Source organism: Coregonus lavaretus, assembly GCF_964263955.1.
Source record: "Coregonus lavaretus genome assembly, chromosome: 7".
NCBI lineage: Eukaryota > Metazoa > Chordata > Actinopteri > Salmoniformes > Salmonidae > Coregonus > Coregonus lavaretus.
Genome location: NC_139994.1, coordinates 47,684,116 through 47,702,668, shown reverse-complemented (window position 1 = coordinate 47,702,668; position 18,553 = coordinate 47,684,116). Strand labels below are relative to the sequence as shown.

At 46.9% G+C, this 18,553-nt stretch overlaps 1 protein-coding gene across 1 annotated transcript; it reads right to left on the bottom strand.

Annotated features, from left to right (window-relative positions):
- Window positions 1-236: 236 nt before the first annotated feature.
- Window positions 237-18,539, bottom strand: rin1b (Ras and Rab interactor 1b; the record flags this gene model as incomplete). Its single annotated transcript, XM_084164923.1, has 12 exons — window positions 237-560; window positions 7,910-8,085; window positions 8,683-8,814; window positions 9,000-9,311; window positions 13,573-13,796; window positions 14,069-14,406; window positions 14,603-14,926; window positions 15,228-15,439; window positions 15,717-15,808; window positions 16,008-16,080; window positions 16,393-16,507; window positions 18,408-18,539. The coding sequence occupies 12 exons, from the start codon at window positions 18,537-18,539 to the stop codon at window positions 237-239; spliced, it is 2,454 nt and encodes an 817-aa protein (XP_084021049.1).
- Between the last annotated feature and the right edge of the window lie 14 nt (window positions 18,540-18,553).

Genomic DNA, 18,553 nt, shown 5'->3' with positions numbered 1-18,553 from the left:
TATAGTGCACTACTTTCAACAGACATGTAGTGCAGTGCACTACCTTTAAACCTCCACTATGGAATAGGGTGCCATTTGAGACTTGCCCCTTAGTCTTTAGTGTGGGCTGTAGTTATGACAACACGTCCAAGACACAACACAGCTTTTTTAATCAATCAACCAATCGAAAAACGCTGAGATCCGAGAAGAACCCTTCCCTCTCTTCCTCTTCCTCTCTCCTTCCATCCTTCCCTCAATCACTCCTCACACACGGACTCCCCCAGGTCCACAGCTCCCCCTCGGGTCAGCCGCCGCATCTTGCTGAAGTCGTGGTCCGTGCGGAGGTAGGAGAGAGAGGGGCCTCCTTCGCTGTGGCTGGCCAGGTCCTTAGGCTGTGCCTGGGGGGGAAGGGCCCTCATTTCCCCCCCGGACCTCCAGTAGAGGGTGTAGTCCTGGGGCTCGGAAACGCCGAAGGTGGAGGCACAGAGCTGGGCCAGGGCCTCACTGCTCTCGCCGGCTCTCCACTGCAGCGTCCGCACAGCACTGCGCTCGCCGTCCTGGAACAGTATCCGAACGCACCTCTGCACACACACAGGCAGAAACACACACAAACAGGCAGAAACACACACGTAGAAGCAGACACACACATACGTACAAGCACCCCCCCACACACACACAAACACGCACACACACAAAATTAGTTATAAAATGTATCATCTTATTAACTCACATAAACAGCCTTTATAACACAGCCTTCAGAAAGCACACAAAGATCAGAGGTTCAAAATAACAGATTGTCTTCCATTCATTTGAACCAAACTAACTCAACATTGTTTGTTAACACAGCTTTACATACTGTAGGCTATATACCATAAATCCTCATTCCTCAATATAAATCAATACCAACCACTCTCAAAATAGCCTACATTGCATAGAGTCTTCACTGTTTATTCAACAGTATTCATAGACATGTATAGTCTTTATATTCTAACAAATTCTCTACTTTTATATCTTTACGTTAAACACACCCACTTTAAACACAAATACTTTAAACACACACACTGTAAACATACATATAACCAGCTCCATTAAATCATACTGTCCCTTCATCTTGACAAAAAGAATCCATACATTTACACATAACTAGTATACATGAAAGTACAACAATATACATCTCCACTAAATGGAAATACAGCATACCATAATACACATAACACTGTCTGAATGTTCTGTACTGTTCAAATGTTTTACATAATTGGAGAACCACCTACAGTACCAGCTCCATTTAACGCACACACGCACACCTGATACATCCCCCAGCAACACATTTCCCATGAACCTCTATTATAACCACATCATTAAACAACATTAAAAAGCAGCAACTTACAGAGTCACTGAGCTCCTCGCTGTCCGTGTGCATATTGTGTTTGCTATCTTCAGTGGGTTGCTGCTGCTCAGTAAATTTCATGTTATCTGACCGCCCACTTCTTCATAGCACTTAGCTAGCTCACTGATCTCCCTCAGTGGCAGAACTGCAAATCTGTTGGCGTGTGTTTGTGTTATAGCTATTTGAATAGAGTGAGCAGCCCACGTGACTGAATAGCTAACCACAGTATTTGTACCATTTCATCTGATGAATGGTTGTCATCATTTGCGGACGCATCAAATACTAGGAGAATGGTGTGTGTGAGTGTGTTAGAACTAGCTGCTAATTGAAGGGAGTGAGTATACCACACGTCATTAACAAGCTATCCACCATACTATGTTTACTGGTGGTCAGGATTTGGGGAATAACAAGCACGAGGAGGGTGCGCCTGTCTGGAGTGCTAGATGGGCGGGGTTTGTTCTTTTGAGACTATTCCATTGGTTCCATTGCACCAGGCATCACAATCCAGCACAGCTAAAGTATTTGAAGGAAAATGAATTCTATTTGAACTCAGGTCTGGTGTTAAGTAGAGGACTGGCCACCCCTCAAAGCCTGGTTCCTCCTGGGTTTCTTCCTGCCTCCTAGGGTGTTTTTCCTAGCTACTGTGCTTCTGCATTGCTTGCTCTTTGGGGTTTTATGCTGTGTATCTTAGGGTTACTTGTGTAACCCCGGTTCTATGATAATATGAGTGATGTCTTACAATGGGATTCGCTCAGCGGATCACGTCTGATTGGAGACAGACAGGTCGAATGACGAATGAGGTGAGCCCCTCTCCTCATAAGGCGCCACTCGCCCGGCCACTGGTCATTCTCAAGCATGCCGCTCTTTCTTGCACTCTTGCGAGCAGGGAAATGCGGTGAGACACCTCAATCATATTATCATAGAACCGGGGTTACACAAGTAGGTCCTATTTCAAATACTTGTTTCGATGTCTCACAATGGGATACATATGGCCAACTCCAGTATCCGAAGCCAGGGTAGTCCCAACAGCATCACCCTTCAGAGGATCCGACACTGAGGAAGTATGCACCAACAAAGGCACAGTGACATCCAGCCGGTAAAAACCTCCTAAACATATGAGGGGTGGCCCAGCATGCGTTACGCAAATTTCCTGTAAAGAAATGCCTCATTTTCCAATACAATAGGGATAGCTGTTAACGAGATAGGGGCCCCCTCCTTGCAGGGAGGCTCCCAAGAAACAAAGAGGTGTGGTAGCTCTTACACAACACTCTCGCTTTATCCAAGCAAATGCGCAACGCACATACTGGACACAAACAGTGGAGACGCTCTTCTTCCGTATACGGGAAGAGCAGCAGGTGGAAACCACAAGCTCTAAGGCAAGACAACCACAGCTGCCGCTGACCTTACGCATAAAGGCGGGTTTGGGGAGGAGAACCCTGGGGCAAACTGTAGGCACGAATGGTGGACTGACACAGCATGCAGCCCACTTACTCGTTTTGCAGACATAAGGGCAGATGGTAAAGTGTTTAGAAGAGGTTTATTACATCTCAACGCTTTCCCGCGGCTCAAGAGGCTGCCGTGAGGAAGCCTCATGCACAATAGACAGGTCCCAAGATGGGGCTAAAGGCTTGGAGACCGAATGTAAGCGACGCGCACCCTTCATCAACGACATAACAGAGGGTGTTCCCCTATGTGTAACTGTCAAGGTCTGTATGACAGGCTGAGATAGAGGCTAAACAGACCTTTGGAGATCTTCACGCTGTCCAAAAAGGTCCTGCAATGAAGAATAGAAACCTTGGATACAGAGCTTTAAAGGAAATATCTGTGTAGGTCACAGCACTTCTCAAAAACGCACCGCCTGTTTTTCCAAACAGTGAGCATGTAGAAGGGGCACTGGCACTCTGGATCGTCAATAATCTTGAGTGGCAGGCCTGTCGCATTCAGATTCATGGCAAATCTTACTGTACGCTTGGGTCAGAAGATCCCTGTGTAATGGTGGCTACCAGGACTGGTTGTGAAGCAGGAGAGTGATCTCTGCTAACCAGGGCGTCCCTGGTCATCGAGGGGCTCGAAGATGAGGGATAAGCCTGTTATCTCACTCTACTTATCAGAGTGGAGGGTGCCAGGCATAGGGGAGAAAAGAGCGTAGGGCATCACCCTTGACAGGGTGTGCCAGTGCTTCCACCCCTAGTGGTGCGTTTATCACCATGCAGGGATGGAGTCTGGATAGATGCGGAAAGCAGGCTGGTCAGCACGCGCGGAATGCGCACCCCAGGGCGTGACAATGCGCGGTTGCGCATTGCGAGGTATCTCGCAGTTAACTGGGATACCTCGCAATGTGTCTGAGGCATATGAGCATAGTGTTTTCCAGCATATGCTATACCGTGTCACAGAGCGGGGCTTTGCGTGAAAGAGCATCTGGTGGAATGACGTAAACCGCCAAACGGTGGAGTTAAAAAGAAGAAGGAAACATGCTGGTTACTCAGATGTCCTAACCCTAAGCAGTAGAGCAGCTATGTGTCTGGTCTGTCTTGGCACTACCCCGGAGGGGAGGGTTATCATGAGCGAAAGTATCCCCAGCTGCTCTCTTCTGAAAAGGGGAAGTAGAGCAGACAAATTCCTGACTGTGCGAACCAAAAACGGGGTATAAAAAGGAGGAAAAAACTCTGCAGCGTAGTGGACTTGGGCATACCTGATAGCTGTCTGGAGCTCCGACGCCCCCCTTCTTTTATTTTTCCTCGGACCTGAAAGTAGAAGTAAGGAAATACTGTACTGACTGTCCTCTAGCTCGATAGTAAGGTTTTCTATCAATTGAGTTGCCAATATTCCCCAAAAAGAGGCGGAACCTTGTTGTGGCCGCAGCAAAGGACTGTTTACCTTCAGGTTTGGTCTGGTTCAAGGGCTTAACCTGGGTATTGGCAGTCTGCTGTGTCGCAGGGGGTTTTGGTCCCCTAAGGCCAGCGCATTGCCCCTTCCCCACTGTGAGGCTGGGGCTGGTTGCAGTGACCAATGGGCTGCCACTGGGCCTGGGTTTGTGGGGCAGGCAGAAGTTGAAGGCTGGTTGCGACAGAGGGCCCGAAAAACGTATTGGTGTCACAGGAGGTTCACTTTCTCTTTGTCTGTTAAGCTGGACAAGTTTAACCAAAGTGCCCTTTCTCCCACCACCACCAGGCTCATGATACGACCACAGCCTTGGATGGCAATACGGGAGGCGCGTAGGTTTAGATCTGTAATCATACACATCTCATCTCAAGGATCCAAATCCAGTTGCTTCCCCACCTCCTCCAGTAACTCTGCATGGTAGGCCATCAATAAAGAGGTCACGTTGAGTGCTCTGATTGATAGGGCTGAGGTTTTGTACATCTTAGGGAAAATACAGGCGGAAAAGTGCTCCGTCTTTCCAAGGAGGGAAGTACCAGTATAGTGCTAGTAGCACGACGTGTGGGGTGGAGGTAATCAGCCAGTGACGGCTCCACCATGGGAGTGTTGCAAAATCCAGATTCCTCCATATTGTGCATGTCCAGGCTAGGGGAGCTCCTAGTCAGGATCTTGCTGGTAAGGGGCTTGTCCCATAAGCTCCTAGCCTCCCTGAGGCAAGCTGGGACCGCAGGAAGCAGTTGTTTAACGGGGCCATGCGGGATGGTTCGTACAGATCCCTTCCGGGGTCATGGCCCCCCAAGGGAGTTGGCCACTCGATGCCAAGTCTGGCCATGGCTCACTTGCAAATGCTAAAGGAGCCCAAACTCCATGTGAGGGAGATTTGCGGCTCTTCCGTCCTGGGGCCAGGGAGACCTACGGACTTGAGAGTGGGAAACAGTGGTGTCGTCACCCTCAATCTCAGTCTCAAAGTCGAGGAGACCCAAGAGATTAATCCTGACGTCATCCCCTAGCTTGCCTTCCCGACACCATATCGTCAGACAGTGAGGGGCTCGCCTCAGCTTGGCTCGGTTACGGGGGGCTGAGCCTCAACCTCGGTCGGTGGCTGCGAGGTGAGGGAGGGGGTAGTGATAACGTAGCATTTTAGCCTCCACCTGATACCCGCTCTAGTCAGCAATTTACAATGATTACAGGACTCGGGGTTGTCGAGTGCTTCCTGAGCATGTTCCCTTCCCAGGCAATTGATAAATAGAAGGTGAAAATCCTTTTCTGCAATCATGGAGCCGCAAGCGCAAGAAAGTGGGGGTTTGAGTGTTTGGCTCAGCTAGCCTTGGGATGGGGCAGCAGTAGCCATTGTATAGAACAGGGATAGCTGATGCAGAGACACCTGTTGTAAAAACAACATGTAAGCCCTGGGCTTTTGATAGGCATAAGCTAGCTAGTAGAAGCCTCGTGGCTAATGCTGGGTACGGTGTGCACAGTGAAAACGCTTACAGCCGCGAAGCTAGTAGACTTGGGCAGTATCCAGATTCTCATATCTTCATACAGTTTTTCTCTCATCCCGGAATTTAAGGTGTTACCGGCATATCACACAAGGGGGCGCTAAAAACACAAGAAAAGCCCATTGGGTCTCTATTACCAGAATGCTAACAAAATTTGCACAAACTAATAGCGAAATCACTCAACTCTAACAAGCGATAACGAACATAAACGAATTGCAAAGACAACTAAATCCAGCTCATAAAGTTATGCAAGCATAGCTAACGAATGTGATTTTCAGTGAGTGTGGACACATAAAAGTGAAAGTGAACAAGAGAAATTGTGCAAAGGAACAAAGTTGTGATGCATGCTTTTCTGAAGGAAGAGCAGGATGTGTACACGGAGCAGAGGGGAGAAGAATGGAAGAGAAAAAAAAACGCTAGTAGGAAGCACAGGGAAAAAATGGCAGCTGTACAGATATCTAATCTAGAGCTCTTTGACTTCTGTCAGAAAGCCATTATAAGATATCTGATGGCAAACATTTAGTAGTGAATTCTATAGAACACTCTAGATATAGAACACTATGGGCTCACCGGCTCCCTCTTTCTCCTGTTGTGCTGTTTACAAACAAACAAGTGGCTGGCTCAACCTTTCTGGGGAACTACGGTAAGCTTCATAATGTATAATAATGTGACAGATGAAATAAAGATCGCAATCTGCTTTATCTCCTAACGTTATTGCACAAGTTGACTGCAGGTATTAACTTAAAAGTAGCTACAAATATTCACATTTATTAAAAAACTTTAAAGAAATAGTTTTGACGGTATTGAAAAACTATCTCGTGGCTTTTTCCAAATACCCCGGTATACAGTATATACGGTATACCACCCAAGCCTAGAGGCAATAATGCTAGCTAGCAGCTACCTCGTGGCTAAGGCATGCTATAGCTAGCACAGTGCTACCCGGAGGGAACCACGTGGAGGGCAGTTAGAGCCGTGAGGCTAACCAGTCGGTCTAGTTAACATAAACAAGTAAACCAAGGTTAAACTAGACTAGAGAAGGGAGCTAGCAATATTACCGTGTTGTAGGTAGTAATACTGGTGTGGTTAGCTTGCTTTCCAGCGAGATAACCAGGCAGTGTTGCCAACTCCTCAGTAAGAAAAGTAGCTATTGGCTGTCTTAAAAGTCGCTAGAAGTCGCTAAATGACATCATCACCTAATTTGCATAATTGGCCAGATGCATGTAATTGTGATGGACGCTGTAGGAGAGAGGAATAACGTCGTGGGAGAGACAAAAAGTGAGTAAAAAACACCCTACATTTACATCCCGCCCTGAATGTAAGCCAGGGCGGGATCAGCCAGCGGCGGCTTCCCACATGCGTGATTAATTTCCAGTCTGGACGCGGAGGGGTGAACATCCCCTGCTCTGACTGCAGCTGGGAGGGACTGCTGCGCGAGGACTGGGCCGCCTGTGAGTGCTTTGGGACGGGGGTGGGGCCCGGGTGGGGCCCACGGCAGCACCCGCTGCTCGTTGAGAAGAGTAAGAACGATACGTGCTTTCACGTCAGAGTCTCCAAAAGTCTCCAATAACACCAGAAAAAGTCACTAGTCGCTTTTTTGAAAATGTGTCGCTAGAGGGGTCTGAAAACTCGCTGAATATAGCGACAAAGTCGCTAAATTGGTAACACTGTAACCAGGTTAGCTTAAGCCTTGTGGCGTGAGCTAGCCCTTTGTTAGTGTGGTTAGCTAGCTTTCCAGCTAGCTAGCCAAGTTAGCTAAAGTCTTGCGGCGTAGCTAGCTGTGTGACGTTAGCTACCACCGGAGACTGATGAGTAGAAAATGTATTCTACTCGAAGCAAAACTTTCCTTACGGTCAGTACCCAACACTATCGACAGGAGCTGATCGTCCTACATTCGGCAGTGTTAACCTCACGGTTTGCCTGAGAACAGTTCAGTAGTAAGACAGGGATCTAGTCGTGCTGAGGTTAGTGATCGCTTCCGTAAGGAAGAGAGGCGAGAATAACCAGTGGGTGGTGTCTCCAACAGACGTGATCCACTGAGACAATCCCATTGTGAGATATCGAAACAAGTATTTGAAATAGAACTGTAAATAGCTTTGTGACAACTGCTGTTGTGAAAAGAGCTTTATAAAATAACATTGATTGATTGATTGAAGTAGTGTCTTACCTGGTTCTGTTGTCTCTCCTGGTGGCTCTTGGCTTCCAGGCTGCGTCTGCGGCCCCACTCCCTCAGCCCATCCTGTGCCTCACGAGTCAGACCTCCTGGGGGGACTTGGTCCCCCTCCGCCTCCGGGCTCTGGATCAAACACAGGCTGGCATAGACGCTGGTCAGGTAGTACCCACCTAGGAGACGGGATCGGGGCACAGAGCACAGCAAAATGTCAATACAGTGACGTTGAATGGCATCTAAATATCCATTCACCCACAGATATCTTCATTATCCCCCATGTTCTTTTAAAGGTGGAGGGGTGTATGAGGGAAAGGGTTATAGTGGGTGTAGTAGTTCATAGTGGGTGTAGTTCATAGTGGGTGTAGTTCATAGTGGTACCCTCTCCTTTGGGGTAGAAGTAAGGTGTGTGGTAACACTTTATTTTAATGGTCCGTAATAAACCATTTATTAATCATTACTCCCACATTTATAAACCATTTACTAATCAAAGTAAAGTATTTTTGCAGTCCCTAATCTAAAGTGAGCGCTATTTAACCTTAACCCTTACCTAACCTTAACACTAAATGGTGTGCAATGTTTTTGTAAATGCCTTATGAATGGTTTATAATGAAGTGTTACAATAAAGTGTAACCAGGTGTGTATTGTGGGGTGTACTGTATTAAGGGTTGTAGTAAGTGTGTAGTCTGACCATCTCCCCTAGGGGTGTAGTTAGAGGTATAGGTGTGTTAAAGTTGGACGGGGTATAGGTGTAGTAGGGGTGTAGTGCGTACCCTCCCCAGTGAGCCAGGAGGGCTCCAGCAGCTCCATCATGTACTCCACCTCCAGTAGGATCTGAGGTGTGTTACACATCACTATCACATAAGACAGCGCCGGCAGGAAGTCCGCCGAGCTCACTTCCTGTCCTGGTAGCAGGAAGAGGATGGCAAGACAGATTTAACAGTTAATTGATTATTACATTGGATAACAGCTCCTAGTTTATAACAGGCAAATAAATTGTGTTATTAAAATGTTTATATTTATAATAGATAATGACTCATTTTGGCTACTTTATATTAAATTAAATCAAGCAAAGTGAAGGCCCACTCACCACCTTCGTGGAGGGCCCCCATGGCTTTCTGGACCGCCTTGCACATCTGCAGAAGCAGCAGCATCTTGTCTATGGGCGAGTGGGTGCGCTGCATGAGCGCCAGCTTCTGCCTCACCCTCTCCACGCCACGGGTGTCAGGCACGCCCACAAGCACCCCAAGGCGCTCCATTGCCCCCTCTTGGCAGTCCAGGAGACTGCAGGCCAGGCGCTGGGTGGAGCCGTCCTGTCTGTGGAGGGAGAGGAGGGCCTGGCCAAGCAGCACCTTCAGAGGCTTCAGCACACAGCCAAACATGGCCTTCTCCAGGGCTAAGTCTGCATGGGGGAACACACACCCATACGTCGGTATGCACGCACACACAGACGTACGCATGAACATGCACCAACAAACGCGCACGCAAGTGCACATGCACACACACACTGAGCACAAACTCTTATCTCAAACATCTCAAAGTACCAGTTATATATAAACATACCCCTACACACAACACACACCAACCACTTCTTTACTTAGGAAAATATTCTTAATTACTGAGGAACTGGGGGATGTGGCGGTATACAGGCCTGACTGACTGGGCTGACATTGTCGATTTTGCAGGTTTTCCTACTTACAAAGCATGTAGAGGTCTGTCATTTTTATCATAGGTACACTTCAACTGTGAGAGACGGAATCTAAAACAAAAATCCAGAAAATCACATTGTATGATTTTTAAGTAATTAATTTGCATTTCATTGCATGACATAAATATTTGATACATCAGAAAAGCAGAACTTAATACAGTGGGGGAAAAAAGTATTTAGTCAGCCACCAATTGTGCATGTTCTCCCACTTAAAAAGATGAGAGAGGCCTGTAATTTTCATCATAGGTACACGTCAACTATGACAGACAAAATTAAAAAAAAAATCCAGAAAATCACATTGTTGGATTTTTAATGAATTTATTTGCAAATTGTGGTGGAAAATAAGTATTTGGTCAATAACAAAAGTTTCTCAATACTTTGTTATATACCCTTTGTTGGCAATGACACAGGTCAAATGTTTTCTGTAAGTCTTCACAAGGTTTTCACACACTGTTGCTGGTATTTTGGCCCATTCCTCCATGCAGATCTCCTCTAGAGCAGTGATGTTTTGGGGCTGTCGCTGGGCAACACGGACTTTCAACTCCCTCCAAAGATTTTCTATGGGGTTGAGATCTGGAGACTGGCTAGGCCACTCCAGGACCTTGAAATGCTTCTTACGAAGCCACTCCTTCGTTGCCCGGGCAGTGTGTTTGGGATCATTGTCATGCTGAAAGACCCAGCCACGTTTCATCTTCAATGCCCTTGCTGATGGAAGGAGGTTTTCACTCAAAATCTCACGATACATGGCCCCATTCATTCTTTCCTTTACACGGATCAGTCGTCCTGGTCCCTTTGCAGAAAAACAGCCCCAAAGCATGATGTTTCCACCCCCATGCTTCACAGTAGGTATGGTGTTCTTTGGATGCAACTCAGCATTCTTTGTCCTCCAAACACGACGAGTTGAGTTTTTACCAAAAAGTTCTATTTTGGTTTCATCTGACCATATGACATTCTCCCAATCCTCTTCTGGATCAACCAAATGCACTCTAGCAAACTTCAGACGGGCCTGGACATGTACTGGCTTAAGCAGGGGGACACGTCTGGCACTGCAGGATTTGAGTCCCTAGTGTGTTACTGATGGTAGGCTTTGTTACTTTGGTCCCAGCTCTCTGCAGGTCATTCACTAGGTCCCCCCGTGTGGTTCTGAGATTTTTGCTCACCATTCTTGTGATCATTTTGACCCCACGGGGTGAGATCTTGCGTGGAGCCCCAGATCAAGGGAGATTATCAGTGGTCTTGTATGTCTTCCATTTCCTAATAATTGCTCCCACAGTTGATTTCTTCAAACCAAGCTGCTTACCTATTGCAGATTCAGTCTTCCCAGCCTGGTGCAGGACTACAATTTTGTTTCTGGTGTCCTTTGACAGCTCTTTGGTCTTGGCCATAGTGGAGTTTGGAGTGTGACTGTTTGAGGTTGTGGACAGGTGTCTTTATACTGATAACAAGTTCAAACAGGTGCCATTAATACAGGTAACGAGTGGAGGACAGAGGAGCCTCTTAAAGAAGAAGTTACAGGTCTGTGAGAGCCAGAAATCTTGCTTGTTTGTAGGTGACCAAATACTTATTTTCCACCATAATTTGCAAATAAATTCATAAAAAATCTTACAATGTGATTTTCTGGATTTTCTTTTCTCATTTTGTCTGTCATAGTTGACGTGTACCTATGATGAAAATTACAGGCCTCTCTCATCTTTTTAAGTGGGAGAACTTGCACAATTGGTGGCTGACTAAATACTTTTTTCCCCCACTGTATTTGGTACAGAAACCTTTGCAATTACAGAGATCATACGTTTCCTGTAGGTCTTGACCAGGTTTGCACACACTGCAGCAGGGATTTTGGCCCACTCCTCCATACAGACCTTCTCCAGATCCTTCAGGTTTCGGGGCTGTCGCTGGGCAATATGGACTTTCAGCTCCCTCCAAAGATGTTCTATTGGGTTCAGGTCTGGAGACTGGCTAGGCAACTCCAGGACCTTTAGATGCTTCTTACGGAGCCACTCCTTAGTTGCCCTGGCTGTGTGTTTCGGGTCGTTGTCATCCTGGAAGACCCAGCCACGACCCATCTTCAATGCTGTTACTGAGGGAAGGAGGTTGTTGGCCAAGATCTCGCGATACATGGCCCCATCCATCCTCCCCTCAATACGGTGCAGTCGTCCTGTCCCCTTTGCAGAAAAGCATCCCCAAGGAATGACGTTTCCACCTCCATGCTCCACGGTTGGGATGGTGTTCTTGGGGTTGTACTCATCCTTCTTCTTCCTCCAAACACGGCGAGTGGAGTTTAGACCAAAAAGCTCTATTTTTGTCTCATCAGACCACATGACCTTCTCCCATCCCTCCTCTGGATCATCCAGATGGTCATTGGCAAGCTTCAGACGGGCCTGGACATGCGCTGGCTTGAGCAGGGGGACCTTGCGTGCGCTGCAGGATTTTAATCCATGGCGGCGTAGTGTGTTACTAATGGTTTTCTTTGAGACTGTGGTCCCAGCTCTCTTTAGGTCATTGACCAGGTCCTGCCGTGTAGTTCTGGGCTGATCTCTCACCTTCCTCATGATCATTGATGCCCCACGAGGTGAGGTGCATGGAGCCCCAGACCGAGGGTGATTGACCGTCATCTTGAACTTCTTCCATTTTCTAATAATTGCGCCAACAGTTGTTGCCTTCTCACCAAGCTGCTTGCCTATTGTCCTGTAGCCCATCCCAGCCTTGTGCAGGTCTACAATTTTATCCCTGATGTCCTTACACAGCTCTCTGGTCTTGGCCATTGTGGAGAGGTTGGAGTCTGTTTGATTGTGTGTGGACAGGTGTCTTTTATACAGGTAACAAGTTCAAACAGGTGCAGTTAATACAGGTAATGAGTGGAAAACAGGAGGGCTTCTTAAAGAAAAACTAACAGGTCTGTGAGAGACGGAATTCTTACTGGTTGGTAGGTGATCAAATACTTATGTCATGCAATAAAATGCAAATTAATTACTTAAAAATCATACAATGTGATTTTCTGGATTTTTGTTTTAGATTCCGTCTCTCACAGTTGAAGTGTACCTATGATAAAAATTACAGACCTCTACATGCTTTGTAAGTGGGAAAACCTGCAAAATCGGCAGTGTATCAAATACTTGTTCTCCCCACTGTACATCAATACCCAGCCCCCATCTTCCCTCTTTCTCTTCCTCCCTTTCTCTCTCTCTACCTTTCTGTTCCTCTCCCCCTCTCTGCCTCTATCTCCCTCCCTCCTGAGCCACTGAGAATCGTGCTGCTCTTCAAGTGCGCGTGGGACTGTGATATCTTTTTATGATAAATGATGAGTGAGAAAAAAATGCAAATGCCTCCACCGACGCAATGTGTGTGTGTGCGCAAATCGAAGCAATGGTGAACTGAATTCAGCGGAGTCCGCTCCACTCTCTCCAAAAGCCTCAACACTCACTGCTCAACCAGGCAACAGTGTATCATCACACACACACACACCAACCATAGTCTCCCCCCTGAAATCTCAATGAACGTATGCCCTATATCTCCTATCCAGCAACATACAGAGCTCTTTGGCTGGCTCAATGTGATAGATAGGGTTCTCTGGCTTGGCTAGCAAAGCTTTTTACATCCTAGTGACAATATGAACTCCACTGGATGAAGAGCTACCCCTACGCACTAGCATGGTGGTGATAACACCTTTTCACTAAAATCCTCTGGACAGTCTACTCCACATCTTACTAGCATGGCGGTCTGTTGTTTCCATAGACAGAATTATCTCTCTGCCACTGTCTCCTCTGTGTAATGGTGGGTTTACTGTGCATTATTATATATCCTGTAAATCCAATGGATAGTATCTAATTGACATGCTGCTTACATCTAATAACATTTGTGTTTCTGTCATCTGTTATGTGACCCCTCTGTACCTCTCTCAATCTCATGATTACCAAAGTAGTGGTTGGTACTTAGACAACTAAAGTCGAAAAGGTACCTTTCTCATTGTCAGGCACCAGGGTCTCTAGGGGGGGTGACAGCTCTCCGCTGTCCAGCAGGAAACAATTGGCCTGGGAGAGGAAGCGCCGCAGCCCCTGGAGCACCCCCACGGATGTAGTCGATGAGAAAGACGATGATGAGGAGGCAGCCTGGGCCAGGACCTCTCTCAGCTCCTCTTTCTGTCTCTGGATGAACTCCTGGACCAGGGAACCAAACACAGACCTCCAGAGACAGAGAGAGAGAGAGAGTTTATACCAAAAACGTTATGATGCATTTACACGATGCTACACAATTCCACAGCAGTTCTATCGACCAATAGCACTGAATTCTCTGAATTTTTAACAATGTGATGTAAATGAATGTCTAGAATTCGAACAAGATTCCAAATACTCATCATGAATAAACAAATTGAATGCTCAAAGGTGCTAACATGGCGACCAGACAATGTAAAAGTTGGCCAAAGTCTCTATATGTTTATAAATGGCTCTGCCGACCTCCGGTCCCTGGACAGCTCCTCCACCAGCCTGGCGAGCCTCTTCTCTGGAGCGAAGAAACACACAAACGCTGCACTCATCCTGTGCAGGCCTCCGTGGCCCCCCCGTGAGCGCACCATGGGCGGGCGGCACTGGGGGTTGGGGTTTAGTTGTTTAAAGAACTGGTCCTCTGGTTCAGGTTCCTCTTCCTCCAGGCTGCTAAAGGAGCTGCTGCTGTCCAGTTCGGCCAGAGAGGGGGCCGGGCGGCCCTCCAAGGCCTGGCACGCCTCCTCGATGCTGGGCTCCTCTGGAGCAGGAGGGTCCTCCTCTACCTCCACCACCGGAGGTTCTGTTGGAGCCTGGGGAGATGGCGTCATGGTCATATCTTTATACGATGCATCAATTTGTCAGCGTGATGAGTGTGTGAATGTAAGTTTGTGTCAATGCAGGAGAAAAAGAGAGAGAGAGAGACGAAAGAAAATAGATAACGGAAGACAGAGGAATATTGAAAGAAAGAGAGACATATCTCATAAAGTCTCATAAAGTTACCTTTACCGGTGGCGGTACATTTATTGGCACGAGATCCTCATCCTCGGCCGACGTCGGGGACAGTGCAGGGGTCCTCCTCAGGACACCAGCCCCAGGATGGACCTTCCTGTGTGGGTTGGGACTGGGCTGGAGGGGGGTGGGCTGGAGCCTCTCCTGGTCCTGGGGGTCCTCTGGGACCGAGGAAGGGAACGAGCCAGCCCCCCCACCACCACCACCACCAGACAGAGTCATGGAGCTCTCGGTGGAGACACGGACCCTCATACTGCGTTTGAAGCGGTGGCGTTTGTGTGACGCCCCCTGGGTCGACTGCTGCTGCGGCTGCTGCTGCTGCTGGGGGAGAGAAAGGAGGTAGAGGTAGAAGTTAGACATAATCACTGATTCAGGATCAGATCTTTGTTCACTCTCCTAATGGTTATGGTTAGGATTGGGGGTAGGGGTAAACTGATCCTAGATCTGTGGTTAAAGGTCGACTCTGCAAGATGACACCATCCTAAACAATGGGATTGCTGACTTTCCACTTACAGCCATTTTGTTATCTATTAGTTTGAACCTCGAGCTGGAGGAAGGCAAGTAAACTGATTCAGGGTCAGAAATAATTTTCATCCCCCCAATGGTTATGTTTAGGAATTACCTCCAGCTGTAGGAAGAGTGGGTTGATGAAGCAGAGAGACTCCTGTCTGCCGCAGGACAGCAGGTAACACAGGTCCTGGGACAGACCTGCCTTGACCTGGGTGGCACTGATGGGTGGAGCCTTGGTGGTGCTGGGCGGGGCCTTAATGATGGTGGGTGGAGCCTGCATGTCCCCTGGTCCATTCTGGGTGTCAGACAGCGAACACCAGAACTCTGTCGGGATGTGGGGAAAACAAGGAGTAGAAAGTCCAGATTCAGGTACTGAACATTTCCATAGTTCAGTGTTCAGAGGATAGGTCATTGATTAACGCCATAAAGAGATTGATATTGAAGTGCTTTGAAGACCATACCCTACTGTGCTGAACATTTAGACCCAGTCCAGAAAACAGCCCCTAGACACTTGTGTAGATCTGAATGAATTGGATAGGTATATGTTTAATCCAATGGCGAATGTAATGCTATGCTATAGATCCGTTGAATGAATCCCTACCTAATCCCATATGAGAGATGGCCTCCAGCTTTCTGTGGGAAGAGGCCTGAGCAATGGCTTCTGGGAGCTCCAAAGGGAAAGGCAGCACATCCCTGGAGACAACACACACATAGGTCCTTAGGATCAAATTATATGGTGGTTCCCAAGACATAGTGGGCTAGAACAGCATGCGGGTGCCCTGTTTTGTAATGGGAGTGCCATTACAGAGTATTTATCGTCTGTCGAGAAAACAGACCAAAGCAGTGGCAGTGTTATTGACAGGTAGACGGGTTTAAAGGTAGTGTTAATCACCTGCTGATGCAGTAGAAGGCCACCAATCGGCAGAGGTCTGGGAAGCTGAGGGCGGAGCTCTCCAGGGCAAAGGCTGGTGATAGGACAGAACGTTTTAAACCAATCACAGCTTTGTAACATTTGGCAGCATTCTTCATTGTTCAAGTGTTTCATTGTTAGTTTAGAGCAGGGGTTCTTAACTCCAGTCCTCGAGGACCCCCAACAGTACACATGTTTACTGTAGCCCCGGACAAGCCCTTGATGAGTTGAATCAGGTGTGTTTGTCCTGGGCTAAAACAAAAATGTGTGCTGTTAAGAGTACTTCAGGACCGGAGTTTAGAACCACTGGATTAGAGTGTATGTGTGTATTTACTTTGATGTACACAAGTATGTGTCTGGTACTCACTTGAGTCCTCTTCACAAATGAGACACTCCTTGATGGAAGACGCTGCTCTGTCAGCTGTCACTCTGACACACAACATCTTCCTCTGGCTTGAGCTGCATTTACGCACCAGGAACGTCTACAGGGGCCATCCATAAACATTGGCAAAGAGAACAATAATGATGTACCTAATCAAAACGCCTTTATTTGTATGGCATGTTCAATGGAAACAAAGATTTTAAAACTCCAAACGCATTTCGGTTGCATGGAGTTAAATTTTTGTTTCCATTGAACATGCCATACAAATAAAGACATTTTAATTAATTATATGAAGAGTGCCTTGGTCCTCCTTTCTTTTGATGACCAATTTACGATTTGTAACAAAGAGCACCTTCTGTTTCCAAAGACCTACTATTGTGTACCTTAGCAACGCTTCCCTTCCTTATTTTTTCAACAAATAATGATGTACCGTTAAACAAGTACTGTTGTAAATGTTCGATAAGAGCTGTCAATAGTACAGTGCATTCGGAAAGTATTCAGACCCCTTTACTTTTTCCACATTTTGTTATGTTACAGCCTTATTCTAAAATTGATTAAATCGTTTTTTTCTCCTCATCAATCTACATACAATACACCATAATGACAAAGAAAAAACCGGAAATATCACATTTACATAAGTATTCAGACCCTTTACTCAGTACTTTGTTGAAGCACCTTTGGCTGCGTTTAAAGCCTTGAGTCTTCTTGGGTATGACGCTACAAGCTTGGCACACCTGTATTTGGGGAGTTTCTCCCATTCTTCTCTGCAGATCCTCTCAAGCTCTGTTAGGTTAGATGGGGAGAGTTGCTGCACAGCTATTTTCAGGTATCTCCAGAGATGTTCGATCGGGTTCAAGTCTGGGCTCTGGCTGGGCCACTCAAGGACATTGAGACTTGTCCCGAAGCCACTCCTGCGTTGTCTTGGCTGTGTGCTTAGTTGTCCTTTTGGAAGATGAACCTTCACCCCAGTCTGAGGTTCTGAGCGCTCTGGAGCAGGTTTTCATCAAGGATCTCTCTGTACTTTGCTCCGTTCATCTTTCCCGTGATCCTGACTAGTCTCCCAGTCCCTGCCGCTGAAAAACATCCCCACAGCATGATGCTGCCACCACCATGCTTCACCATAGGGATGGTGCTAGGTTTCTTCCAGACGTGACGCTTGGCATTCAGCATTTATTCACCATAAAGGCCTGATTTGTGGAGTGCTGCAGAGATAGTTGTCCTTCTGGAAGGTTCTCCCATCTCCACAGAGGAACTCTGGAGCTCTGTCAGAGTGACCATCGGGTTCTTGGTCACCTCCCTGACCAAGGCCCTTCTCCCCCGATTGCTCAGTTTGGCCGGGCGGCCAGCTCTAGGAAGAGTCTTGGTGGTTCCAAACTTCTACTTAAGAATGATTGAGGCCAGTGTGTTCTTGCGGACCTTCAATGCTTCAGAATTCTTTTGGTACCCTTCCCCAGATCTGTATCTCGGCACAATCCTGTCTCGGAGCTCTATGGACAATTCCATCGACCTCATGGCTTGGTTTTTTCTCTGACATGCACTGTCATCTGTGGGACCTAATATAGACAAGTGTGTGCCTTTCCAAATCATGTCCTATCAATAGAATTTACCACAGGTGTACTCCAAATCAAGTCTGAATACTTATGTAAATAAGGTATATCTATTTTTAATTTTTAATACATTTGCAAAAACTTCTAAAAAGGTCACGTGTAGATTTATGAGGAAAAACATTATTTTAATCCATTTTAGAATAAGGCTGTAAAGTAACAAAATGTGGAAAAGGTCAAGCGGTCTCAATACTTTCCGAAGGCACTGTAAGTAAGTAACAGTAAGTCAAGGCTGAAGTTGGGTTTTATGAGGGTGCTTTGTGAACTGTACAGTAAGTTCCTGAGTATCATGTATACTACTCCATTGGAAAGCTATACTAAACAGATACAGTTCATCTGAGAGTGAGGGTTAGTTAATTAATTACTTGATGGAATAATCTGATTGGCTCTCCTCACCCCGACAGGTTCTCTGAGCAGGATGTAGAGGGCGGAGTCAGCGTTGATTGACAGCTGCAGCCAGACAGGGTGTGTGTGGAGGAGGCGGTCCAACACACTGAAACTCCTCTGGGAGCCCAGGTCCCCCTGCATCTACATAGAACACA